At 43.1% G+C, this 27,458-nt stretch overlaps 2 protein-coding genes across 3 annotated transcripts in view; both read left to right on the top strand.

Annotated features, from left to right (window-relative positions):
* Positions 1–597: 597 nt before the first annotated feature.
* On the top strand, positions 598–2,155 carry LOC106654760 (chymotrypsin-2-like). The gene is made up of 6 exons (XM_014374760.2): positions 598–680; positions 763–955; positions 1,018–1,123; positions 1,190–1,345; positions 1,419–1,583; positions 1,873–2,155. The coding sequence occupies exons 1-6, from the start codon at positions 623–625 to the stop codon at positions 2,032–2,034; spliced, it is 840 nt and encodes a 279-aa protein (XP_014230246.1). The 5' UTR covers positions 598–622; the 3' UTR covers positions 2,035–2,155.
* A 3,772-nt stretch (positions 2,156–5,927) lies between these two features.
* LOC106654964 (GATA-binding factor C-like) overlaps positions 5,928–27,458 on the top strand; it is a 58,128-nt gene continuing 36,597 nt past the window's right edge. Inside the window, exons 1-4 of one of the 2 annotated variants that reach the window (XM_014375133.2) lie at positions 5,928–6,609; positions 14,357–14,828; positions 22,546–23,160; positions 26,998–27,143. In XM_014375133.2, coding sequence (XP_014230619.1) covers positions 14,630–14,828; positions 22,546–23,160; positions 26,998–27,143 — 960 coding nt within the window. In that variant the 5' untranslated portion in view covers positions 5,928–6,609; positions 14,357–14,629. Of the gene's footprint in view, positions 6,610–14,356; positions 14,829–22,545; positions 23,644–26,997; positions 27,144–27,458 lie in introns of both variants that reach the window. The other variant, XM_023459141.1, reaches the window with a different exon arrangement.

The raw sequence follows: 27,458 nt of genomic DNA, 5'->3' as shown, positions 1-27,458 counted from the left end.
AAAATAAGTGCTCTTGATAATTTGAGTAAACTTTCGGAATTTTCGGGTGATGACAGTTCAGAGCAAGATGAATAAGATTTTTGTATTTTAAGTTTGTTTACACTTGAGCAATGCTCGATAATTCGATTTTACATTGCAATATTTTTTCTTGGGAATTAAACGAATTATGAAATAATGAATTAGATAGTCGTTATTTTATTTTTAAAGTCACTCGGGGGCTGTTCTAACAATGCAGACGGCACGCTCATCGTGCGAGTAAAATAAAATTTGATTCGATCGAGAATCGACTGTATAATGATCGCGTGAACAAACATTTTTCTTATTCATAATATCAAAATATAACCATCGTAATTGACTTTTTAAGTGTGATCACTTTTTGCCGATAAAAAAAAATTACATCGAATAAGACATAAATTTCATTCACTCCGAAGCGAACACTTGTGTTAATATCGAAGATTGATCATTTGTAGATATCGTTGATAAACAATATCAATAATAGATAAAGTTTACTATGAATGATAAAATATCTTGGAAACAGTGTATAAAAGTGAGACTCACAAAGTCAGTCGCACTTTGTTATTAAACGTATTAGTAATTAAGTCCAGAAGCTAAAAGTGTGAAAATGAACCTGTTTGGCGTTAATATTTTTTTAATTTTTTTATCCATCACTTACAACACAGGTAAACTTTTCATAAATAAAAGCTGAGTCAATAAGTGCGTCGATTATCTAACATGTGATGTTTTCGTTTCCGTATGAATCAGTAAAAAGTGAAAAGCTACGGATAGAAAATGGATACGAAGCCGAAACTGGAATGTATCCTTATCAGGTTCGAATCGAGATCAAGGGTATGCACAATTTTCCCGATTCGATGCCCGCGGAAAAGCGCCCAGTGCACTGTGGAGGTACCATCATAAGTCAGCGATACGTATTAACCGCTGCGCACTGTATCCACAAGTAAGTATAATTTACGAATTCTAATATCGATCGAGTTTTCACATTATTGTTTTTGCTAATAGTGAAGAAGGACGTGTAGTGCGAATTTTGGGTGGAAATAACATAAGAGGAGGCGAACATGAAAGAGTATACGAATCTGAAGCTATTGCAGTTCATGAAGATTGGGAAGTAAGTAGCACGAGTCAGTGTCCAAAAAAGAAAAGCTACAATCTTAAAATTGTTCAATGTTTTCAGTTGAATCGTCAAAGTATTCGAGCGGACATTGCTTTAATTAAAACGAGCGAAGATATCATTTTCGACGATTACGTACAACCTGCAAAATTACCAACATCTAAATTTGAACTTCGAGATAACGAGACAGCTATAGTCACTGGATGGGGCTTACTCAAGGTAATGTTTATTTTCTACAAATCATTAAACTGTTGAAACATCAAAATTATTTCAAATGAAATTTTTATTTTAGGCACAAGGACGCCATCCGGTTGAACTTCGAGCATTGAAAATGAAAGTTGTCAATCGTCAGAAATGTCAAGGCATTTGGGAAAAGATTTCTAAAAGAACTATGGATGAATTTTCAGACAATGGAGTAATCTGTTTGTCAGGTGAAAAAGGCCAAGGAGTATGCAACGTAAGTAAAAATTAAAAATTAATGGTTGAATGGAGGTAATCTTTTTTGCAGTATTATAACTTTATCGCACTTTTTTTTTCGTACTTATTAAAAGACCTGACCGAACGAATTATTTTTAACTCTTGTTTGAGAATACACATCAGTGAGTCTAAGATAATAACAAGTCGAATGCTCGTGCAGATTTGATTGAAAGCTGTATTAAAGTTATCTCTTCATTTTCAAATTTACAAATAAATTGGATTGCTTTTTTGGGAATTAGCATATTTAACTTAAATTTTATATTTTTTAGTCTGATTCCGGTGGACCAGCAGTAACTACAAATGGTATTTTAGTTGGAGTCGTTAGTTTTGGAGATGGTCTCCATTGCAATAGATCCAACATACATCCAGATGTATTCACCAATGTACCTTATTATTTAGATTGGATCAGATTGAAAATGAAATCTCTTTAAAAAAATTAGATCATCAGTAACAATGTAGCAATGTAGCAATTTACTCAGACAAGCTAGGTTCAATAATCTCAGAATGGATAAAATTTATGTATTTGATGTACGAGCAATTCTCAATGTATGAAAAAAGTCATAAAAATAAACTGTATTTTAATACTTTTACTTAATAAATTGTGTGTTTTGATGTTAAAAAGAGAAAACGAAAAATTAGGGCAGCTTTTGATAATAATCAGAAAATATTATTTTTTTGTATTTATTTGAAAGTACTTTAGAATTTTAGTTTTAGTCTTTTAAAAAAGTCAAATTATTTCTTCTTGATTTTTGTATTTTTTTACCATTTTAGAAATCTAAAAACAAATGATGTTTAAATCGAATATTTAAGAAAATTATAAAACTGCAATGTATATACAATAAATATACTTTACTTTTATATAAATCACGATGGAACTTTGCCGCATGGGGGTTTTGGCAATGCGACATCTCGTGGCGATGAGCTAACTATGAAATATATTGTTCAAAAGTTTGCAAGATATGCTGAATTTTACTATAGTACAATATAATTCAATTGTTATAGTGATACATTTTATTATGCACATTACATTGATTACATTTTTTTTATTATATAATCAAATGCAAAAGAAATAATTTTTTTACAGTAAAATTATTGCTATTTATGTAGCATTATAAATTTTAGAGCATATTTTACATAAAACCAATTAGGAATACAGATAATATAAGAATACTTGCAATGATTTCTACATTATTTTTTTTATGAAAAGATGTCACACATTTTCCATGTTCAATATTTCAATTTTAATTTTTACAACACAAATTTCCGCATATTATATTCGAAGTTTATACTCTTGAAAATTTAAATCATCATGATATTCGATTTAAATAACTTATTTCTGTCTAGAATCGCGTACGATTGGCGGTCAACGCCATTAATTGTGAAAAAAAAGAACTCTTCGGGTCGAACGGAGAGAAACAAAAGTATAGTAAGTCTTACATTTACGCGGATATAACACGAGGGTAGAGACACAGGAGCTCTCGAGCTGAATTGTTGAAAAAAAAAGAAAGAAAGAAAGAAAGAAAGAAGCAAGCGCGGCAAGTAGCGTCTGAATCGATCCTAGGCGGAGTTTTTGCCGCTCGCCTCGCGCGCGCAGGCAGTCAGGCGGGCAGGTAGCGAGGAGGGGAGGGGGGACGCGGCAAGAGGCCAGAGGCGGGGCTGACAGGGTTCGCTGATTTAGAGCCGCCATTTTGTGACAATGGGGGGCGCTTCATATCTGATTGGCTGATCTATACGGCTGTAAGTATCCTATACGAAGTCACTCGGCTTTGCGCTGCTTTCTGCGACAAGCTTCTACAGATTGTTCGCTTGTTTTCCCCCTTTTCTCTCTCTCTCTCTCTCTCTCTCTCTCGCTCGTGAATCGTGCCCGTGCCATTCTTCGCAGTGTATACTGTGAGTGTGTGTGTGTACATGTATGTAGGGAGAGAAACACTTACGCACGCGTCCAACAGAGAACGAGCTTCTACTGTATGCCCGAGTGCTTGTATTTGTGTATTTGTGTGCGTAAGACAGTGCGCACGCTTTATTGAACTTATTTTACAGCAGCTTCTGTGCATTATATTCCCCGAGTTAGCTCGTACGAGCTATTCATAAGTAGAATAATAGTTAACTGTGTAATTTAAAAAAATATGCAAGAATTTATTGGAATCAAAGAAATTATGATTTTTATTCTCGTTACTTTGTGTTTCTTCATGTTGATAAAATTGCACTAAAAGAAATGATTGTGTATTATGAAGAAGACTGCATTTCACGTTAAATGTTCAAAAAAATGCTATTTGGCGAATGCGATTTATTTCATACGAGCTCATGTAAATCAATCTTAAAATTTTATATTACTAGACAAAATATTGTTTTCATGAGCCATGAATTTCCTGTTTTCATGATGCAGTAAAAAAATTCCTTTTAGTTTAGGCATACATTTTTTGTCTTCCTATATTTTCACTGAATAATATTAGTATATAAACGATTTCCCTCTTATGTTTGGTTTTTTATTTATGGCTTATAAAAATTATGATATTAAAGATGAGATTGTGATTGAAAGATTAAATCGGATTTTCCGATTAATTCAAATCAGGACTACTCTAAAATTAAACATAAATGAAGGCAAAACATTATTCTTAGAGGTATTACAGTTATTACAAAAATAATAATTTTTAAGTAATTATTAATATAAAACTGATTGTAATCAACTTATATATTTTTATTAAATACCATTTTCTATTTTTATCATTATATGAAGTCCAACTTACCATCAGTCATATGAAGTTGAAAGTTATATAAAAATGTTTACTCCATATTTTAATGAAAAAACCTACCTACAGTATTATTAATATATTTTAATGATCATTACAATTTTTTAGTATACGTGTGACCTTTCTTCTAGTGCACAAATTAGGATTATATCTAATTGACTTGAAGTTCAAGTCAAAGCAAAAGAATCTATTCATATTATAAATATTTTGCAACCTCTTTGATCTTTTTATACAAATTAAATAGCTGAAAATTTTTCCTGAAGTTGCATCAGCCTTTTTCTTAGTAATTTCCAACAGCACTTAACAGAATTTTATTACACGGAGGAAGAAAACTTCATTGAACAGGTGAAACTTTTCTTCACACAATGATAAATCAGTTTTTAGCATCTTCTAAATAAAATCTACTGAATTTGGAATGATATTCAACAATATCAAATTCAAAATCATTACAAAAAATGTATCCATGAATCATTGCATACATTTTATTACTTTATGAGGATAAAAGTAATTTAATTTACATTATAGTAACATTTCTATGAAATTTAAAAGTCAAAGAAAATGTAAACCAATTCATTCGTTTCAAAGAAATTATTTTCTTGACTGAACCAAATAAATCACGGCTTGCATCAAATAAACTTTCATCGAAGTAAAGACGTATCTTAAATCAAAAGGCATTCCATCCATTCAATTAAATAACTCTCTCAATCTAATGATACAATAGATGCATACATTTCTGTGAATTACTGAGTATTTTACAATCGACCAATAACTAAGGACAATCCAATTTACAGTTGTTTTATTTACTCCTTATCAGTTGTACACCGCGCCGTGATAACATCAAGATTGAAAAAAAAAATCACCGGATGATTCGCAGTTGATGCTACATACTTAACGTTTAATTACACGAGTAAGCATCGCTGCGAAGCCCAACGAGCAAATAAAGCAGAGCATTGTAAAAACGATGGAAAAAAAGTCAGTGAACATTATAGACTAGCTGACGCTGTATAAGCTCTCGAATTGCATCGCGCGAAGACACATAGACTCGTAGAATCGAACAAAAGAAAGTTCACGCTGCGTAGAGGTCGTGCAGGTGCTGTGGGAGAGAAATCGTGACTCGTGCGCGCGCGTCAAGCGGCAGCGTGCAGTACGTAGGAAGGGGGAGAAGGGGTCGAAAGGGGAGGAGGGGGGGAGCGAGGGGGGGCGATGCTCCTATACGCACACCAGGCAGCACAAGGAGAACGCAACTCGGCCGAAGCGACCGCCTCCGACGTCCGTCTGGCTCACGACAGCACCACAGGGGGGCGTGGCCACACCGACGTTGGGTAGGGATACGTCGTTGGAGTCCCCCACCCCAGCCTCCGCGCGCAGCTCCGCCAGGCCTTCTCAGGCAGAGAGAAACTCCGAGGCGACCGAGTGGCGCTGCTTGTCTCGCGCTACACCGAGTGGTGGGGATGGGCAGCCGCGACGAACGGGGGGTGGGGGCAAGAGAGAACGTCGGCGCAGCGGAGCCGTGCGAACCGCTTCTCCCGCCGCTCGGAGCACGATGCGGGGTTAGTTAAGTGCCGAGTGCCAGAAAGACTACATCGATTCTCCGTGTGACGCTGCGCAGCACACAGCAGCAGCAGCAGCAGCAGCAGCACAGCTCGTGCGCGCGCGTTTCGCAGGATATATTCGCAGGCAGCGATATATATCGCCGGGGCCGTTCGCAGCAGCAGCACACGCGCCCGTGCATATCTATATATGCATTATATATCCAGCCGACGCTTCGTCATGCTGCAATTTCGTTGAGATGATTCCTCGAGCCTTCGTTAGTGCAACGATATCGTATTGTTACCGCAACTAGAAACTCGATGTCGACTCGTTGAGGATAATAAAAAAAAAAAAAAACAACAAAAACGAAAAGTTCGTTCGAATGGGAGTAGCAACACTGCCAGCAACCGCTGCTAAGCAACCGGGACGAGCAGCAGTGGACAATAATAATGTGTCGTGATAACAAGTGTTGTATTATTATTATTATTATGAGTGTGCAGTGTGTAACGTGGTGATTGTCTTCGGTTCAAGTCTCAGTGACAAGCCCAAGTGAATTGTATAAATATAATAATAAAATAAAAAATAGAGAAAGAAGCCGTCGGTTATTACTGATAACAGTGATCACAAAGATAATTGCACTTTATTGCAAATTCAGCCCTCAGTTTTGTGACAGTTTTTAAAAGTTCGTCAAGAGGATCACTCGACGGCTGCATATCGAGAAAGCAGGTAAGAGCACAAACGAAAAGCATCTAACGCAGATCGAGTGTTCGTTCATATAGGAGTGATGACAGTTTTACGGCCCGACGGCTACTCGCGATTTCGTCTGCAACTACACAGTGACCGTACAGTAGAGTACCGATCTCGATCTCGCTCGCAAAAACTCTACGCTCTCGGTTAAGTCAAAAATCGATTGAACGCGATGAAAGGGGGTATCGGTCAAAACAGTGTGACGTTTCGTCTGCGTATTATTGACAAGATATTCCACGAATAAAACGTGTGCATATACACATCGTCGTCTCTTTCTCTCCGTCCACTATGCGAAGTGCAAATTTATTCATTGCCGTATTGCGTTCAAACAAGATAGATCGAATAAACATTACGACTTGCCGCTCAGTTGGAAAATTTTAGTTCGCTATACACACTTTTGTTTATGCATGAAGCTCTCGGTAATAGAGAAGGAGAGAGAGATAGTTGACTCATTCAAGTCAAACATCGACTTGACAAATTGTGCGTGCTACTATACCGGATTTCGGAGAGCTTATCGTGTATTTATCGATAGTCAATCGATGTAGGATCAAAAATCATTAGCTCAATTCTTTCCTGCCGGCGTTTTTTTTCTGCTACCGGCTAAGGAAAAAAGTGCAAATAGCTCCGCGGCGACCTATTTAGATAGCGACGCTACTCTTCGTCGTCGTTGCTCGCTGACAGCAATTCATAAAACTGCGTACACACACACAGCGGGGTGTGTATTTTATTAGCGAATCGAAGTGCATATGGGGAAAAAATCGTCAATACGTTTAACTTTGATTCGTCGTATCGGATCGTTCGGTAATTACTATTGGCCGGTGTCGAACTTCGACTTATATAAAGTACGTTTTGGAGCACTCGCGATATATCAGCTCGCGCGATAACAGCATCGACGAGATGCGTTATTTTTTTCTCGTAAATTCTGCTGCGTAGAAAGAAATGTTCGTCGTTTCGACGCGAGATGTCATATTATGATCTGAGATACAGGTATATAATAACGAACGATCGCCCAAATCAACGGTTAGTATCGCTCTCGATCGTCGATGCGAGCGGAGGAGTATCAGCAGCAACGCCACACACAGTTTTCGGAAGTACATGTATTGCGAATGATAAATGAAACACGCGCGAAACTCGGAGAGCTGGCCGACGGTGGCTCTCGACTCCGGAGTCGACTCTTGATATTTTATATATACATTTTTTTTTGCTCTCTATACGCGTTATATGCGTGTACGGCCAAGACACGACGACGACGACGGTCGAGTCGACGCTTGTAGTGCAAAATACGTCATTCAGAAAACATGAATTCGCGACCGTAGGCTCGGGTTAATTAACAGCCGCAGGAGCGAAAGACTACGTGTGTGTGTGTTGTGTGCGAAATGCACAACGATCTCGAAGTTAAAGTAAAGAAGAAGAAGATCGTCGAGCAATATGTGCACGCCGGATAAATATCGTCGCGCGCGCGCGGATATCTCTGCGGCTGAAATTTGAGAGCTGCGGTATACATCTCACGGTGTTGCTGCTGCTGCTTCTTCTTCTTCATTCTCCTTCAACTCTCTCGTTATATAGGTTCGCTTGATTCTTCGCTGCGTGTGCAGCACACATATGCATTCGTTTCTTTTTTTTTTATTTATGTATCTCGCGGGGCGCAAATACGAGACACAAACACACACACACACGTACACGCGCGGGAGAAATATTTTAGAGACGCAAAAGCTCACGAGGTAGTGGTTTTTGGGCCTGCGAAACTTGGTCGTCGTCGGATGAAATTACCGAATAAGGGACGAGCTTATTGCGCCGGGCCCGGTACGGACGTTTATACGACTTATTATACACAAACCTCTCGAGGCAGCCCGAGAGAATATATAAAATTGTCGGATTTATACGATCGCGACAAATCTCGCTCGCGTCCGCGTTAATCATATAACAAGCAAACAGAGCACGTGATTACCGATGACACGTTCGAGTATCTATACGCCTTCTTTTAATTTCGTACGTATTACACACCTTGCTCTCTGGACAACGATGAGGTTTTCAAGATGCTCGAGAATTTTTGGGTACAACTCGAGAGAATCTATGCGAGGGGAAAGTTTTTTTTCGAGTGCCTAATTTGAATGCATTTTCTATTGGTGATGGTAGCATAGCAAAGCTCGGTATAAATTATTACCCCGGTGAGCGCCTCTCAAAGAAAGTATAACGAGCGATTAATTTCGATTGTGAAAATAATTTATTCGGCTTGCATTAACATATTTTTGCGTACTTCAAGCTTAGTCGCGATTCTCGATTGCGACGTACGAACAAATTCGACGATCGTACATCACTCGGTGTGTCGTAGTGCAATCCTCTCCGGCTTTCTATACGCGGCGGCGAAAAGCCGTCAAAAATATCTCCGACCGCTAATAACTTACACGATGTAGCAGCAGAATCCCTTTAAAGTACACGACGTCGTACATATTTTTCCGGCGCTACTACTTCTTCTTCTGCTCGCTCGCATTCATTGAAAGTATGGTTATAGTAGACGCAAATCGTCGGTAAGAGGATTTTTCATCGAATATATTATTGGTATATAAAATCGTTTCTTCTTCTCTTTCCCCGTTTTTTGCTCATCGATTCTCTCCGTTGCTCGTTGCCCTTTTTGTCCATACACTATACACTACACTACACACACTCGATCCCGCATTGCGGTGGGTCGTCTTTCAAGCCTCTGGTTCGTTCTCCGTTCTTTGTGGCCAGGGGATCCTCGAGTCAAAACATTTTTTTCGATTTAGTACTTATAAACGCACTACTCTGTGTGTGAAGCGCTGTGCCATATATACATAGGGAACTCTATGCGTTGAGTTATTGAGATCAATATTGAGAGTCGCGCCGACGCCGCGCTGCACTGCGCCGCCGCCCGCGGTGCAAAAAGCACGTATACATACGAGAGCTCGGTACACGCGTACATGAATAATACTTCTTTCTGCTGCTCTCTGCGTTGCTTAAACTCGTATGTATATAATATAAGTGTACGTATAGGGCTCTTATAAGTATTTGCTATTGTGTGGAGTAAGCGCTGCTAATGATCCGATCCTTAATTGGAGTATACGATTGTAAAGTCATTGCGCGCACGCGCGCGCGGACTCTCTTTATATATACGTGCAGTTGAACAAAAAAAAAATAAAACACAAGTGCCTCTCGGAGCGGAGTCGAGTAATAAAAAAAAAAAAAACAATAAAAAAAAAAGGATTCGGGCGCGTCTGTGTGTAGCACTTGCTGTATTGTATATGCTACACGCCAATATATAGCCGGAAAATTTTCTATAGAAATGCCGAGTGTATAAGAGAGTAGCTTATATTGGTTATACGTCTTGAAGTAATACGTATGTAGGGACTTGATTGATTAGTCGACACTCGAGTTTTCGATTCAAATTTACATGCCGTCGTGATCCGATGAGAGAAAGAGAGAGAGAAATAAGTCGATATCTAAGAGAGCGAGGAGAACAGGTTCGAAAGAAAGAGACAATGGAGTTAAATGCCCGGCTTATAGCAGACAAAAATATGTAGGTGGATCTCTGTTACTCCTTGTGGACTGAGTGTACAAGAGAGAGAGAAAGAGAGCATCGAAATCCAATATCGCTCGTTTGGATAAACGGATAGACACAATAACTCACTTTATCTCTTACGAACGTACTGCTACTGTACGCGTATACACACGAGTCCAAATATAACAGAGCACAGCCCAGGTTTTACGCTGCCGCTGCTTAGCCGATCGCCGAGCGACGATAAGATTATAATGCAGGATAACTTCTCGCGGTTTTATATGGGTGTGAACGGCCAAGTATTTACTCTCTTGCCTCGCGCGTATATATATATACGATAACAGCCGGTGTTGAGTAAAGTTAAAAAAAAAAAAAAAGAAAAAGAAAAGAGACTCGCACGCAGTAGTTTTTCGAGCCTAAAGAATAATAAATCCCGGCGTACGCAGCACGACGATGATTCGACTTGGAATAAATTTGACGCGCTGCCACGAGATCGTTTCGATCGATCGACTCTGGAATTTTTCGAGAGTTAATGTTCTGTATTATTGTACCTGGCGTGTTTTACACCTGAAAATAATTCATTATTTAGATAAGTTAATTACGAGAAACTGCACTATACAGAATTATGAAATTTAGATGCGAGGATTTCGGAGAGAGAGCATTACAAGAAAACTTACACGCAGTAAATCCATAAACCCGAGACATGAGTTTTCTTATTTAATTGAAGCCGTGTACGAATACATTTAAATTCGAGTGTCGACTGCTACTACTACTCACTTGTAAACTTTTTATTGAGTCGCGTTAAGTAGCTTTCTTGGTATTGGAATGTAATGAAAACAAGAAGCAGCGCTAGATGATATATTCACGGTTTTTGTGGGTGGGAGTGTATTATAAGCCCAGGGATTGTGACAGGTATATAGAAAATCTCAAGAGGACGATAAAATTTTTGTGTGTATTATACATACAGAAATGTAATTATTGTCGCGCGCCGAATAGTGTAATCTCGACGCATCTAACGCGACGCGAGTTCAATAATATCGGAATCAAAATAAAAATAAATTCAACTCTTTGTAACACTTGAAAAGACCGACTCGGAATGACACGAAGTATTAATGACGATTGGACAGTTTCGCTTGGACGTGTTCGAGGAAAAAACGTGTAAATCTTATTTTTACCCTTTTGTAATGCAACTTACGTTTTTATTGCCCCGAGCGTGTTAAATTTAGTTGGAAGTACTTGCATATAATTTTATGATCGATTCAATTCTTAAATTAGAAATCATCGCGACGAAAGAATAAATTAAATATGTCTAGTCCTCTTCTGAAACATTTATAATTTCGAGTGTTTCGTTCTGCTGTACACACGTACAACAGTCAAAAAGTTTCATTCAAGATAGAAATTCGATCTTGGGAGCTACCAGCAAGTAATCTCAAAATTCGCTTCTGATCCTTTCGACTTTTTTTGTTTCGTTGGGCCATGGGTCTCTCTCTCTCTCTCTCTCACTCGAATACTCACGCACGATCGCTCGGCACAAAGGAGGAAGCAGCAGCAGCAGCAGCAACTTCACTCTACTTTACTTTTTGCACAATTGAGCTCAAGGACGAGCAAGGTTCAATATTCTGAAATGCGATACGAATACGTGAAAAATATCACCAGATCGTTTATCGCGGCTGCCGCTGCTGCTGCTGCCTTTCGATAAGTCAGAATTTTAAGCTTACATGTATTTTAGCCCATTCTCGGGAGATAGCCGAGCGAATTTGATTGATTACTTTATTGCGCCTCGCGCAACGCGAAGTAAATCGCGCTCGACATCGAATCGGTGCGCGATAGTAATTTTTACGACGAAAAAACGAGAGAGATAATGAAGAGAAAAAAAAAACGCGCGCCAACGCTGGACACACACTCTTTACTTATTTATTTTGCACGACGGTCTCGAAGTATTGGATTTTTATACACCCGATGTGTTGACCGACCGAAATTATTTGTTTCTTTTTTCGTCGATTGTTATACATCGAAAATATTCGATAAACGGAATCTATAAAAACAAATCACGATGATTCCCCAACTCGGTGGGTAATTGAATCGGTCGAAAATAAATACCTGCGTGAATCAGAGTAAACTGATACGCCTTCAAGAGATTTAAATATTTCAAAATCAAATTCTCAAATTCAGTGTGTCTAATAACTCAAGTCACAACGTTCTATATCGATCTAAAAGCTATTTGTAAGGAAAAAAACTATCCAATAAAAGGCAATGACTCGTGCATTTATAGTTATCTTAGTTGCTCTAGAAAAAAAATTGGCAAAAATTCTCAAAATATATCGCGTTCGTTGATTGATATGTATATATTATATATATTTTCCTCGACTCGCCGTTGCCTAGTGCACGATGAACTTTATACGTATACATATTTCTCGACTTGTGCGCGATCGGCTTGATTTTATCGATACACTTTCTTAGCCGCGCACGTATACAGAAAAAGAAGAAGAAGAAAAAAAAAGTTGATCAATATCTTATCGTCTTTTGTCAGTCGAGTACTTTATTTGCCAAACGTCGCAGCAAAATAATTTTCGCCTTACACACACACGCGCACGAGTTTTTGCGCTTCGCCCTAATGTAAAATAATAATAATAATGACGACGATGGGCCGCCACCGCCGACGCTCGTACCGATCGATCATGTTATAAAAATGTATATCGAAATAATCGTAACTCGAACAACGACGACGAAAATAGTCGTAGTAGCGCAGCGCCGTGCACACACGATCGTGCGTCGCTTCGTCGCGAATGCAAATATTATGGCCGCGGCGCACTGCATCGGCGTCGGTGGCGGTGGCGGCGGGGGCAGTGGCGACGAGCGTTAACAAATAATATTGCTCGTTCGCGCGCGGCGCTTCTCTCCATACACACACATACACTTCTTGATGTGTGCGTATTGATATATTGCGTCAGATTGACCTTGATAAATCGATGAATTTCGCTGATAAATAATTTGGAGTTTATCGCGCGGGCCTCAGTGTCTCCTCTACGTCGAGTGCGATCGCATTTAATAAAACCCCATTCAGTTTTTATCACCCGAGCCGATCGGTCGCATTTTGTGGGGCTTGCTCGAGCTCTGTCCATCAAAATCCCAATTTCATCGATCCAAGACGGAGAGAGAGAGAGAGATACAGACGCCTAGAAGTGTGTATGTGTTTCTGTGTGTCCGTGTGTGTACATCGTGTGCGCCTGACTATATTATTATTTGTTGATTTAACTGCGATTCCCGAGACCTTATCGTTTGACAATTATTACGAGCGTGCGACAAGTGATAGGCGCTCGCGCTGCAACTGAGATTACTATAAACTCTCCAAAGCTTGTAAGTACATATGAGATAGGATTAAAGTGTATCAATTTCATTGAGTAAAAAAAAAGAAAAGAAAAGGAAGAAAAAAACAGACGAATCGTGCGTGTCATAATGATTAATTTTCTGCTACACATATATAGTTGCAGTTTTTTTTTTGTTTTTTGCTGGCTAATGCAATTAAATCGATAAGATTAAATAATTGTAAAATCGTGCTCGCACGTGCCGGTTTGTAAAATAGAAAAAAAATCAAGCTATCATAATATATGGAATTTATGAAAATAAGCTCGGTGCTCGTGTGCCAGCTAATCTCTCGCTAAGCCTGCACTAAGTCGCTTTTTTCTTTCTTTTTTTTTTTAACTCATACGTCAATAATAATTCGAGCGGCACTCGAGAAATATCGAAATGACTTTGCTGCTTGCAACGGACGATACGGATATTTTTCGGGCCGGGCGAAAAAGCCCCGAACGGAGAATCGGTTTTTACGCGCGCGCGCGTGCGGTCAAAGGGACAAATATATATTTTATTTTATTTTATTATTTTTTTTTTTTGTTGTAAGTCGAGCTCGCGCATATTTTTATCGGGTTCCGAAGGCGTTATCTTGCATGAATCAATCGGTAAATTGATAAGGTCCGAAATCCGAACGTCTTTGAAGAAAGATGCGTATCTCTGCGACTTGAGTTCAGACTCGCGAGATAATGAATTTTTCGTGTACGTAGGCATTAAAGGAGCGTGTGATAAGAGTTACGCATGGAAAAAATATTGAAAAAAAATGTTAAAAAGTTAAAAAATATTATGTACTTTGTAACTTACGAAATGAAAAAAAAATATATAAGTCATGGTCGTTTCGTTTTTTTCGTTTTTTTGCAGATCTAATGACTCAAAGGAAATAATCTGCCCCCTGACGAGTAGCAAAATCCGCATTCGTCCATCACCACCAGGTGTCCAAGAAGTAGAGTAGTAGGAGGACTGCTGCGCGTTGACCAGCAGTCGAGCAGCAGCAGGGTCGTCGGGGTCCTTTTTTTATTTGTGCTCCGTTCGGTGAGTCAGATAGCGCGACTTCGCCGACTTAGCTCGGAGAAGCGCGTCATCCGTCGCCACCAACAGGACAACGAAAAAGCCGGCACGATTCTCGACTACGTGATGGATATGACCAGCATGAGCAGCGAAGCGAGCAACGCGGTGCGCTGGTACGAGCCGAGCCGGGCGAATCTCGACCCGGTCTCGGCCACGGCCGCCGCCGCAGCGGCGGTCAGCGCCGCCGCCCAGGGCAACAGCTCCGGCAACGATTACCGGGGCTACTACAGCCACGCCAATCCGGCTCATCATGCCTACGCGCACAGTGAGTATAAAGAATTTTGCAGCTTATTCTATTTATTTATTATCCAAAATCTAGCCGCCTCGAGCGACTGTTTGACCGTGTCGTCGTGCTTAATCCTTGACTCAAAAGATTTTGCTCACCTCGTTTCATATAGCTCGTGCCCTCTTTTCTTTTCCCTCGAGGAGAGCCGAACGAGCTACCTGATGTTTGTATTATAAGTTATATACACACAGAGAGACACGCATTCATAGGCCAGAGATGTGGCCAGTAGTAGAAGTAGTTTATTTTTTTTTTTGAAAAGCTTTGCAACCCAGCTGAAAGAAACTAATTAATTAAGCCCGGGCGCGCGCTCATGCGAGAGACGACGACGTCTTTTTTACCGCTCACTTTGGGGGCATATTTCGACATTTTTCTAGCATTATATTATAACACACGCAGCACGCATAAAGTATAGTGTCCACGGAGGTTTATACAAACATATACGTAAAGTATATTATATACAACGAAAGAGCCTGAGAGAGAACGAAGGAAGAGATCGGAAGCATATAATGACGAGCGAATTAACGAGCGATAAATCAAGCGGCAATTACCATTCCGAGTGGCGCCCGATATTTTCCTTGCCTGGATTTATATATGTGTATTATATATTATGCGCGCGCCGCCGCCGCCGCCGCGGCTCTGCCAAAACTTTTGCCTTTCTCCGTGTCTATGTGTCTCTCTCGAGCTGTCATCGTTTTTAACTTTCGTAGAATAGGGAAAAAAACATCGTCGCATAGACATGCCCGCGCGCGAATAAAAGGACTGGCTTATATCCTCAAGAAGCTCGGCCGGTCGTAAATTCGCGGCGCGTAGCAGCACACTTTTAACTTATGGACAACGACAACAAAAAATCCTTACTTCACCTAGGTGTAGAGCTGCCGCGTTGTTTGCCGCGGCGAATCGGTAGTACGATAAATTCGAAAATTTCACGCCCGTACAGGCGGAGGCTTTGGGCTTTTCATGTTTTTTTTTATCGTTATATACAACGACGTCGCAGCGCGCGTAGTACATACGACGAAATTCGTTGTTTATCGGAGCTCGTGCGCGGAATATCTTATCGTCGGCCAAGGCCAGAGTAGAAGACTGCGTGTAAGGTGCGCAGGTATATAACGTTAAAGGCAGGAACTCGTGTTGTATATTATATCTGCGCTTGCGAGGACGTGACGTGCGTGTGTGCGGCAATTCGAGGAGCTTTTTTTTTTCATTTCGTTCGCTCGCGTGCCGTATAGAGTCCCTTTCTCGCGAGCCTTATGTTCTTCGATTCGTTTCTCTCTTTATTCATATTATCCTGTGTGCGCAGAGCTGGCTTATTGTTGGGCCGATTGTTTAACAGGGCCAACGCGATTCGTTTGAAATTCGAATCGAGCTGCGAAAAAACAACGCGAGTCGCGAGCTTGCCGCTATATATACATATGTTGAAAATTAACGATGGATATACAACGCAGGCAGAGCAGTGTCCAAGACTATATATGGCTCAAAAACGTACTGCCTGCACCGTACGTAGAACCGGGAGGAGGAAACGCCAAAGACAACTACATACGAGCCGCTCGCGCGCGCGCGATATGGACGCGAAAAATTAGCATACAGAAGCATCAGAGAGAGAGAGAGAACTTCGTTTTTTTTTCGAGCTACTCTCTACAATCGGAGCGGTGAAAAATTGCGCAGGTAGCTGCCTGCGGACAACACGTGCTTTTTCACCCATCTTTCTCTTTCACGTGTGCTTCCTTCTTGTGTGTGTGTGTATGTGCCATATTATAAGAGCGTATACACAGAAACGGGCGTGCGTTCCTCCGTTTCATTTCGCTCGTTTCAGAGGTCGAAAAATGAATGCACCGGCCAGGATAAATAGCTCCTCTCTCTCGGGGCCCCGGTATAGAAGGTGAAACCCGATATTTCTCCCTTATAATATTATTCTTTTGCCGGGGTTCGCAGGCGCGCGCGCGCTGCAAGTCGATACGTCTGTTTTGGCTCGCCCTCTCTACGCCACGAGTGTGTGTACGTGTGTGTGTGTGTGAGTGCCTCGACTCACGTATAATGACAAAAATCTCATATGTATAATATATACGTAGCAACTCCTCTCTCTCTTCTTTCATTCAAATCTCTCGTTTTATTTTTTCTCCGAACTCGTACTCGCAGCGCACACTTCGACTATCAAATGCTTTCGGAGCGTGAAAATTTTTGCTACACATCATAAAAGCTACGGAAAGAGGTACGATAAAATTTGCCAACCTCGACCGCTGCTACACGTGTATAATAATTACGTGTTCGTGTGTGTGTGTGTTCGAGTGCGAGTATATGTAACTGCACACACACACACACACGCGTGATTGTGTCGAGCGGACGACGCGTACCTATATATATATGTACGCCCGGCTGTCAGAAGTGAATAAATGAATAATTTCTCGCCGGACAAGGAGAATCTCTACTTTTAAAGGCAAATGAGCGTATAGAGGCGAACAATCAGAGAATACGAGAATAGCTGCCCCACGAAGAATCGTGTCTTATATATGTTATGGGCTACTCGTGTGCGTACTTCGGTGCACGACCGACACAGCATATACACAAACATCATCGGGCCAATTCTCAACGATATATTATGTGGCATCTATCGGCTACATGATGAATTTATTAAAATATATTCACTCGATTCTTCCTCGTCCGATCCTGACGATATAATATACATTAACTTGAAGCAAACTCACACACAATTGGATACGGCAGTTTAAATGTTTTTCTTTTTTTTTCATTCCTTTATTTTTAACCTGATTTATGGGAAGTCGATGCTGAGCGCCGATAAAGGCAATCAATGATTTGGCATAAATTTGTCGTTCTTCGTCGATTTTTCTTTTTGCACCGACGCACACTATGTGCGCGCACACGAATTCATTTCGTTGCCGCAGCAGCAGCTGACCCGCTCGAAGTCGATGAACACGAAAGCAGAAGCAGATGCAAGTCAGCCGCGCACAGGTCGAAGGGCAGGGACTTTGTGACTCGACGATGACGACGCAGGAAGGAAGAGGCAGCGAAGCGCGTCGCGCACAAGCTCCTGCTCTCTTGTCTGCGACGACCTCCTCCACACGCGCTCCCGGGTATTATGTACGTGTGTATTATTATATACACGAGTCGACGCTGCGAGCACAGCCCGAAGAGGGTCAGTCGCTACTGCTGCTGCTGCTGCTGCTACTCCTCGTATATACATACGTACATCCCGAGTGCAGTGGAGTGAGCTCGCGCGACTACACATGTATATATAGTATATATACATATTATATGCATGTGTATGCGTACATGTGTATATATATATACAGTCACGTCGACGCCATCTTGGCCGATGCATGCGCGCCGGCTTTTGCGAAGGCGGAGCCTGGCAGTCGCAGCAGCAGCGAGAGAGGCGAGAACTGCTGCGCGAGCTACATAAGAGAGCTCTACGGCGGCCTACTCGTCACTTGCTCTCTTCCAGCTCCCTTCCTTCTTCTTGTGCTGCTGCTTCTTCTTCTTCTTCTTCGACCTCTAGTGCACACGTCTTCTCTTACTTTTTCTTCCTTTTTGTTATTTTTTATTCGAAACGATCGGCACGTTCTTCTCTCTCCGGGTTTTTAAAGAAAATTTCAGCATTTTTATATAGCGCGACGATGATCTCCTCGAAAGGTTGTGCGGCGGCGGGGAGAAGACGATCACTTGTGCACGCAAGCAACTTACGTTATACTGAGATCCGATCGCGGTTGTCATCGGGTCGCGTAGCACAAGCTCATTTTCTGCGGTTTAAGCTGCATGCGCGTGAAAGCCGCGGCCGATACATATAATGCATAATACGAGATAGATCGAATTGATGCCTACTTACTATACAGTCGTCGACTTAAGCTTGTGGTATTTATTGTAATGCGCGACGAAAAACGAGCGATGAAACGTGAACTATTACGCGGCTTTCTGGGAAGGTGCGAATACTCTCTCGTTCGTGGCGAACTTCTTGACGCTAGAGCTATACTCCGCAGCTTTTAACGCGCTCTGCGAGGGAGAGATATTCACAATGCGTGACGGCCTTAAATTGTATGTTATTATAACGCCTCGACACAAAAAAAAAAAAAAATGGGGAAGAGAATAAGTGCTGCTACTGCCGCTACGAGATCTCGAGTCGTCGTCGTCGTCTTTCAAAGGTGCGCGCGCGACTTCGCCGTCGTCGCCTTCCAAGGGGCCCCGCGAGGAAAATTATCCATTCGACTTCCTGCCGAGCAGAGAGAGAGAAAGAGCTCATCAACGAGCTACTCGAACGCGTCGTATCTCATTACATCCCTTTGAATCTTCCATTGTCTCTTTTCTCGCGATGATCCTTTGAAAAAAGCATCAGCCAAAGCAGCAGCAGCAGCAGCAGCAGCAGCAGATCTTTTAAAGCTTATCGTCGTGTAATTTGCAAAATGGCCAGGCTCGAGTTCTCGCAATGCGTATACTCTGTGTGTATAAAAGTCTAGCCTCAGTTTCTTTGAATCTGCCTCGGAGCTGCTGCTGCTGCTGCCGTTCGACCCTTTCACACGTATAAAACGAGGCGATATATTCACACTTGCACCCGCGCGGCCGAGGCTAATTACTTTGGAGACTGGACTCTGTATATACAGTACGGCCCGAGTGTTTGCTTTGACGGCTTTTGCGATCGCGATAGGCGCGGCCCGGAGCTGCTGCTGCAAGCACTCGAAAAAGCCAGACGCTATAGCACCCAGCATATAAAACGGAGCTCTCTGTGGCCGTGCGCACGTCTGAGCTTTCTTTCATGATAGCAGCGCTCTCTTTCTCTCTCTCTCTCTCTCTCTTTCCGCGTGAAATCTATATATACGCGGCCCGGAGAGTCCTATCCGCTATCCGCGTCACGGGTCGATATTCTAATCATCCTTATGGGTGTGCGGCGCGACTCGACGAGGCGCTTTTTTGTGCAGCTTGACTCAGCACTAGCATTCGGAAACGCAGAGAGAGAGCCCCCCCACGTGTGCGTGTAATTGCGTGATACGATATTGCATACACTCGACTAACCGACAAAAGCTGCCTATAGCTCGGGTGCTTTTCTTCGCCTAATCTAAGCACGGTTCGCTCTCTGCCTCTCGTACAAGAAAGCCATTACGTAAATGAATGATGGTCAAGAATGGATCGTGTATATAGGTTCCAAACTGAACACGCTGACCATTGTTCTATGCTTTGCACTGCGGTATCTCGCGGTTAATGGTATTTTTTTTTATTCAACGCCGTGTAATTCATATCGATATTCGTAAAAAGACGCGAAAACGCATCGATCGCTGTAACTCGAGCTCGCGAATAAATCAATCATAATATATAGCCAACGAAGCGTACGCTCGCTTCGACTGCGCCTAAAAACTCGAAGGAATCTCCACGATCGCGAGGCATACGAAATTGCGCCGCATACGCACGTGGTCGATGATGATCGCTCGATGCGTGCAAGCGCGTGCATACGATAAAAGGTATACGCACAAGGAGCTGTCGTCGGAATACCTGCCTGACGCGCGTATCATGCTTTTTTTGCCACGCGAAACCTGCGCCACACACGTGCACACGCGGCAGCACGAGAGCTGCGAACGCGCGAGAATTTCTGCGCCTCGCGCGCGTTCATTGACATTCCGCATTCGGATGGCGTTCGTGCCCAGCGATGATGATCACGACTCAAAACTGACAACCTGCCGGGTGTGTGTATCCAATGCACACGACAAAGCTTCGTATCGACCGAGACTACGTCACGCTGCGATATGCACTATATTACACGCGAATTTTACGATAAACCTTCAAAAAAGTTTTTCTCGATCGATGCGTCGATTCAAGCAAACGAGTCGAAAAGCGTACATCCGTCATACGATGGCAGCATAAATTACGCACCGTGTACGAGAGAAAAAAAGGCTCGCGTCGAAGATCGATGAATGACGAGGTCTAACATCGCGCCCGGCAAGTATTTTTTTATACATTATAACACGAGACTGCGAAAATTATTACTATGTCGCTGCAATCGCGTCGCGCTCTTTGCACTAGCCCAGCAGCTATATATATGCTACTGCACGCGTCGCTGAGTGCACGCATCGCAGCGTTACAACATTATTGCAGTCCTACTACTACTATATATACTCGCGCGCAGACCGCTGCTGCTGCAGTTGCTATTTGAACCGTTAAGCGTACCTTGCACACATAGATATATATGCATTTGGAATATTATTTTTTTTTTTTCCGTATGAATATTCATGAATTGCACACGCCACACTGCGATATACGCGAGTATATAGAGAGTCCATGGTAAAATACGTGCGTGCAGTACGTACGTCGGCGTTGAAAAATATTTTCTGTTTATGTGCGTGTGTGTGTCTGACGCGGCCCGCGTTGCGATCCGTTGCTTTTTCCTAGCTTTGTTCTCTCGGTTTATTTCCATTTCGCGATTTGTGAATTGGAGCTTGCGCGCGAGATATACGCCGACCAAAACAACAACGACAAAAATGAGGGCAACAACAACAACACTCGAAGCACTAAAATAAAAAAATAAAGAGTTAGCCCGGTCCGAGCTGGAGCTGCTGCTCGCCCCGTTATCGAATCAATCAAACGTCCGCGCGCGCTTACACACAACTACTTCGACGCGATATATCTATGATTATTTTTGCGAGTCTCTGTTGTATTATCTCGTCGATCGTCGATCGTCGTCGTGCAGCCGCCGGGGCGCCGATGTGCGCGATGGACAATCGTCGATATATACACACAATCGAAATCAATTTTATTCATCGGTGCGTATACGAACGCGCGTCAGAGAGATAGCGAGCTTCGTGTACGTGTATATAACTATATTATAATGTTTACAATAGTGTGAGTCGTATAATGTGTGTTTGTGTGCATACGAGCAGCAGAAGCAGCTCTCTCGTATATACATAGAGCACGAGCGCGAAAAGAAAATGAGTCGATAACACGAACGAAAGAAATCTCATCGCTACTGTGTGCACGCGCGCATGCACACACACATATATAATACACAAACACCTATACATACTCTATTTGCGTCTGTGTGTGTGTGTGTGTGTATAGAAGTTAGCATCGGCGGATGAAAAACCGCTCGAGCTCACGCGATGCCGTGTGTATGTGCAATGTTTCTCCGACTATATAGCTCTCTGTATATACTACTTGTCTCCATGTGTGTGTGTGTGTATGCACAGCCGCGACGCACTTTGTACCGGTGTACCGAATAGTACCTACATAGAAAAAAAGTCACTGCTGCATCGATTTCCTACCAGCGACACACAGCTATAAATGTGCGCGCGCTTCGACGAAAAATAATCCCCTAGCGATTGCCGCGCGCGCGCGCGCGTGTGATTATTTACAGCCTCGATCTTTCTCTTTCGTTTTTCTTTTATATCGCACACACGCACTATATGCATCCCAGTAGTTGAGACGTAATCTTTATTTATCGTCGCGCGACTATGCTGGATTTCCCGCGCAGTATCAACTGCTTTTGCAGTATACGAGCACGATGAGTGCTGCGTGAAAAGGAGGAGAAAAAAAATTACCCGCCTCGGGGCCATCCGAACGAAAGTTTTTACAACGAGAAAAAGGTGCGAATTGCTTCTCGCGCTCTCTCCATTACGAAGTTATTCTCTCAGTTCAGCCTAGTTTTACTCGCAATAATTGATTTTATATACGATTTTAACATGTTCAACTTTTCTGTCGTCCGCAGGTCGAATGACGAGCAGCGGTATCCCCTCGGGGACGATGAGCCAGGTCTGTCGGCCGCACTTCCCGCCGCCGCTGCACGCCTGGAACTTCGGCGGCGCCTCGGCGGCGTCGAACAACTCCGCCGAGGACAACAAGCCCCAGAGTCCGCTCGGCCCGGCGAGCATGGTGCCGACGAGTCTGGCAGGCCACGGTGGTGCCGCGGGCCATCCGTTCTCGTTTCCGCCCACGCCGCCGAAGGACGCGACGCCCGACAGCATAAGCGCCAGCACGACGTCGAGCACGGGCGCGGGTCCGGGCTCGGGCAACAACAACAACGTCAACCAGGCCAACAACAACAACAACAACTCGGTGGTCTCGGGCCTCGGGGCGGGTGGCTCGGGCCAGCAGCAGGACTACCAGGCGGCGGTGGTGGCCCACGCGATGGGCGCCTTCATTCACGGTCATCACGGTGGCCAGGACGGCGGCCTCGGTGGTAACGGAGGAGCGAGCTCGTGCGACGTCAAGCCCTCGGTGATGCTCGGTCACCACCAGGTCGGCGGCCAGCCGGGCAACTCGTCGCCGACGCACCAGCAGCACAATCCCCAGTCGCAGTCGGGCCAAGTGAAGCAGCGCGAAGGTAATCAGTCGTCCGCGAATTCGGCGAGCAATCAGCAACAACAGCAGCAACAGCAGCAACAGCAACAACAGCAGCAACAGCAAAGCAGCCAAAATTATCAGAGCACTCAGCATCAGACGCCGACGTCGCCCACGTGTCGGGAGCCGACGAGTTACGCGTCCCAGTACGACTCCTCGTACATGTATCAGTCCCTCCAGTATCCCACGCATCACTCCCACAGTCACGCGGCGGCGGCCGCGGCGCACAACGCGAGCGCCGCCGCGGCCGCCGCCCTGTTCGCCGCGCCGACGAATCATCACGCGGTGAGCGGCGTCGTCGCGTCCGCGTCCGGACTCGGCTCGGCTGCGAGCGAGTCCAAATTGCTGGGGGGCGGCTCGCAGCACGTGAATCAGAACACGCCGGCGTCGCCCAACACCACGCATCAACAGCAACACAATAATCAGCAGGTGCAAAAGCCCAGGAACAAATCGAGGACCTCCGCCGGTAAGCCGTCCACTGAAAAACCATATGCTCACTTTTTTTTTCATTTCCTTTTGTTTCTTCGTTTAATCGTATGATTTTCTTTTTTTCACGTCTGTTTATTTGACAATTTAATTTTCTTTTAACACCAACCTTATTTATGATTGTATCACCTTTACTCTTAACTCATAACTTTTTTCATTTATTTCTGTCATCGTTTATTCGTTTAATTTACTTATAATTTTGAGCTTTTGGTGGCGGTATTTCAACACTGATATATAAACGTTGCAATCCTCACGACGGAATATCTTTCGAGTACTTGAGTTCGAAAAGATTGTTCTTTTTTTTTTTTTATGTAAATCGACGACACCGAGATCTGCGTCACACTGAATTTTTAATTTTTGTTATTTTTTTGAGTGGCACCCACAAATATATAACGCGCGCACCATCAATGAACGCATTGTGTAATAATCAAGCCTATTCGACACGAGAGCACAGAACTGTTTTTTGTTCCTGAATGTGGTGTTGCCTCATTATATTTTTGATTTTGAAAATAACAAATTTTTGTGATACACGCAGCTAACGAGACATTTTTACTTAGGAAAAGAGATAAAAAAAAAAACGTAAATAATTTGTATTTTGGCGGAAAAATTGAATGTCTCGCGCGGCACACATTTTGTTTTCTTGTAAAAAAAAAAAATGCAAGTAATATTTTTGTGCGCTAAAAGCTTCTACAGCGCAGCACGTATACAATACGCAAAATCTGGCGATCATTCGGCGTAAAATCGGCGTGAAATCGCAGATGGAGTTGGGCAATACGCTCATGGCCGCGCGGCTCCACAGTCCATAACTTCCCTCGGCGGAAAGTTTATAATAATATAAAGTCGCGGCGGTCGACTAGCCGCAACAATGGATATTATACCAAGAGTAGTTGCCTTGCGGTACACGCAGTCGCTAATTAAATCGAGAAGCTTGCGACACACACACACACACACACACACACACATACACACGTACACACGTCGTCGGTCGGACCCGCCGTCTCAAAAGTTGCGACGCGACTCCTCACGCGTCCGGGAAAATCGAGAGCGCGAGAAATGAAAAGTGAGCACGGCGGCTCGTGCTCGAGAGTGGCAAGTTAGGCGCGAATCCTATTTATGAAAATCGCGTGTGTGCAGCAGTAGTGTCGGCGAGGCACCTCGTGTTGGGTAAGCGCGGAGAGACTCTCGCGTGCGCGCACTCGTATAACGAGTTGAGAAAGTGATGAATCCCCGTGGACTGTGTGTGTGCAGCTCCTTTCCTGTGTGTGCCTCGACACCTGCGCGCTTGTGCCATCGTGTGCAGCTAGCTACTGCAATTTCATACATTAATCAAAGTTCGCTGCGCCGACCGAGGAATAGTTTTTTTTTTTCCTTTTTTTTTTTGTTCAGCTCGACGAGCGTGCCCAACTTCCCGCGCGCGCCAAATGAGATCGAATAACGAGGCCTCGAAATCCGCCGGAATTCCTCTCTCGGGCGATGAGCATCGCGCGCGCACACAACGTGAAATCGATTACGTTATCGTTTTGCGATCATCCGTGTGTAGGGCAAGCGGGATGAGAAAGGATAAGATGTCTTGCAAACACACGTACGAAACTCATCGAGCGAATCGCGGCAATAATGCCCACTCGAAGGGAAACACCAGCACCACCAGCACCACCGCTAATTCAATAGTGCGAATACGCATTTTATAACGCAGGGATCCGACGAAATCGCGCACGTGACGAATGACGTCGAAGACGAGGGATGACATGTACACACACACTCACGATTCTCTTAATCACGCACGTAAACACGCGTATGTGCGGATGTAAATGCGCAAGATGGAAGATCCGAGGGGGCGATTAGGGCGTCGTGCGCGCAATTATCCCTTGTATTCCTCCTGGCTGACCGCAGCAATAAGCCGCAGACTCGATTGAATTGAAAAAGAAAGAAAAAAAAGCAAATAAACCAAATACAATTCCTTATATATATATATCAACCACGCTATGACAATCACTATACTAACCCTTTATTATCTCTGTCTATGTCTGTCTTTTTTCTCTGTATAACGTCTAGCGCACTCTTTTGACAAATTCGTCTCGGGGCCTGTCTGCAAATTGAATTTGTCCACGCACACGCAGCAATTATGTTAAAAAAAAAGTGCAAAAACGGATGGGAGACTACCTTTGTACCAAAAAAAAAAAAAAAAAAAAACAAAAAATTTACCGAAAAAACAGAAACGACTTGTGCTTTTGCTCTGGTAATCGCTTGGTGATGGTTTGTCTGCTCTGCATGCTATTTTATATATAAAAAAAAAAATATATATATATACATTATATTAACATTCGCTAATAAATATTACACGCGTGTTGTGTATAAAAGTTGGCCACGCACAGGCAGAGGCTCGCGCGCGCGATATTAACGATGAGAATTTCTTTTGGCTCGAGCGGATTGAGTTTTTTCCCAGACGATCTTTGTGTATAATAATATGAGCGGGCGCTGTTGCTGCTGCTCTGTGCCGAGTTGTTTCGCTGTGACTCGTTTTTCGACGAAATTTATGGATGTTTCTGGGAAAAGGCCGGCGGATCGAGCTGCCGTTTGCGCGCGCGCCTCTGTTTGTGCTATATAGTGGTGCTCTCTGCTGCTGCTGATGCTGATGCTTGTGATTCTTTTTCTCTCTCTCTCGATTAACATTCAGCAACGAGATTGGCCATTCCGAAAGGAGAATCTATCTGTTCTATGTATGTGCGCGCTGGTATACTTTTCTTCTCGCTTTTTGATACGTACGAGCACACGCGACCAATATTTCATGCAGCTTTTGGCAGTTTCGGGCGGGCGCAAAATCAATATTTATATATTGTGTGGCCTCATCGCATCGCGCATGTGCCACCGAAAAAGTTACGTTCGCACACACATACACCAGAGAGATCCTTCGGAATGGTTAATTTAGTTAAATGCGAGCGTAGACGTACACAGACGATCTCGACCGACGTCCTGACCAAATAAAGCGATTAATTTATATCCGCTGCTTGAGAGCTCATATATATTTATCCTTTTTTGGGTTCCGCGACTACCGTCGATGTCGTTTGTGTACGCGATGCGTCGCTCCAGGATTCACTATCTTTCGCTCGGCCCAGACCATAATTCACTCGCAATTGTGTCTCTATTTCGAAATAAAAAAAAAAAAATTAATTATGAACTTGGGCGGAACGAAGGAGACTGGATTCAGTTGCAGCTTACGCTTAAAACGAGAGCACAAAAAAAATTCATTTTCACAATCGAAAAACTCGTTGCGATCGAATGACTAATTATTTATTTTTTCTTTCTCTTTTTTTTTGTGTATCTTTGACATACACAGAGGGTCGCGAGTGCGTCAATTGTGGAGCCACCTCGACGCCGCTATGGCGAAGAGACGGCACTGGACACTATCTGTGCAACGCTTGCGGGTTGTACTACAAAATGAACGGTCAAAATCGTCCACTTATCAAGCCAAAACGACGACTGGTGAGTACATCGCATTTTTTATTTTTTTTATACTCATATATATGAATGATAAATCTCGATGCTCTTCGTCGCGTACGTAAAATACCGCAAAACGAAAAGTAAGAGGGTGAAAAGTTAAGTCCAATGGGCATGCGGATGAAAAAGAAGAAAAAAAAAACAATCGAGAAACCAACTGCTCCGCCCTTGGCTCATTAAGGAAAAATAAAGACGCCAACTCTGCCAGAACCTTAATAGGCCCATAATGACCGGTCGAATTAGACGTGCGGGCTGCGGAGGCTGTCCCACGAGGTGTCACGATCCGTAGGAGCTAGCTGC

This window comes from Trichogramma pretiosum, unplaced genomic scaffold, assembly GCF_000599845.2.
Source record: "Trichogramma pretiosum strain Unisexual culture from Peru unplaced genomic scaffold, Tpre_2.0 scaffold23, whole genome shotgun sequence".
NCBI lineage: Eukaryota > Metazoa > Arthropoda > Insecta > Hymenoptera > Trichogrammatidae > Trichogramma > Trichogramma pretiosum.
This window is presented reverse-complemented; position numbering and strand designations above follow the sequence as displayed.

Coding starts and splice junctions, on each gene's coding strand:
- LOC106654760 (XM_014374760.2), top strand. CDS start 623: ATGAACCTGTTTGGCGTTAATATTTTTTTAATTTTTTTATCCATCACT. Junction 681..762: donor ATCCATCACTTACAACACAG/GTAAACTTTTCA, acceptor CGTATGAATCAG/TAAAAAGTGAAAAGCTACGG. Junction 1,124..1,189: donor CAGTTCATGAAGATTGGGAA/GTAAGTAGCACG, acceptor CAATGTTTTCAG/TTGAATCGTCAAAGTATTCG.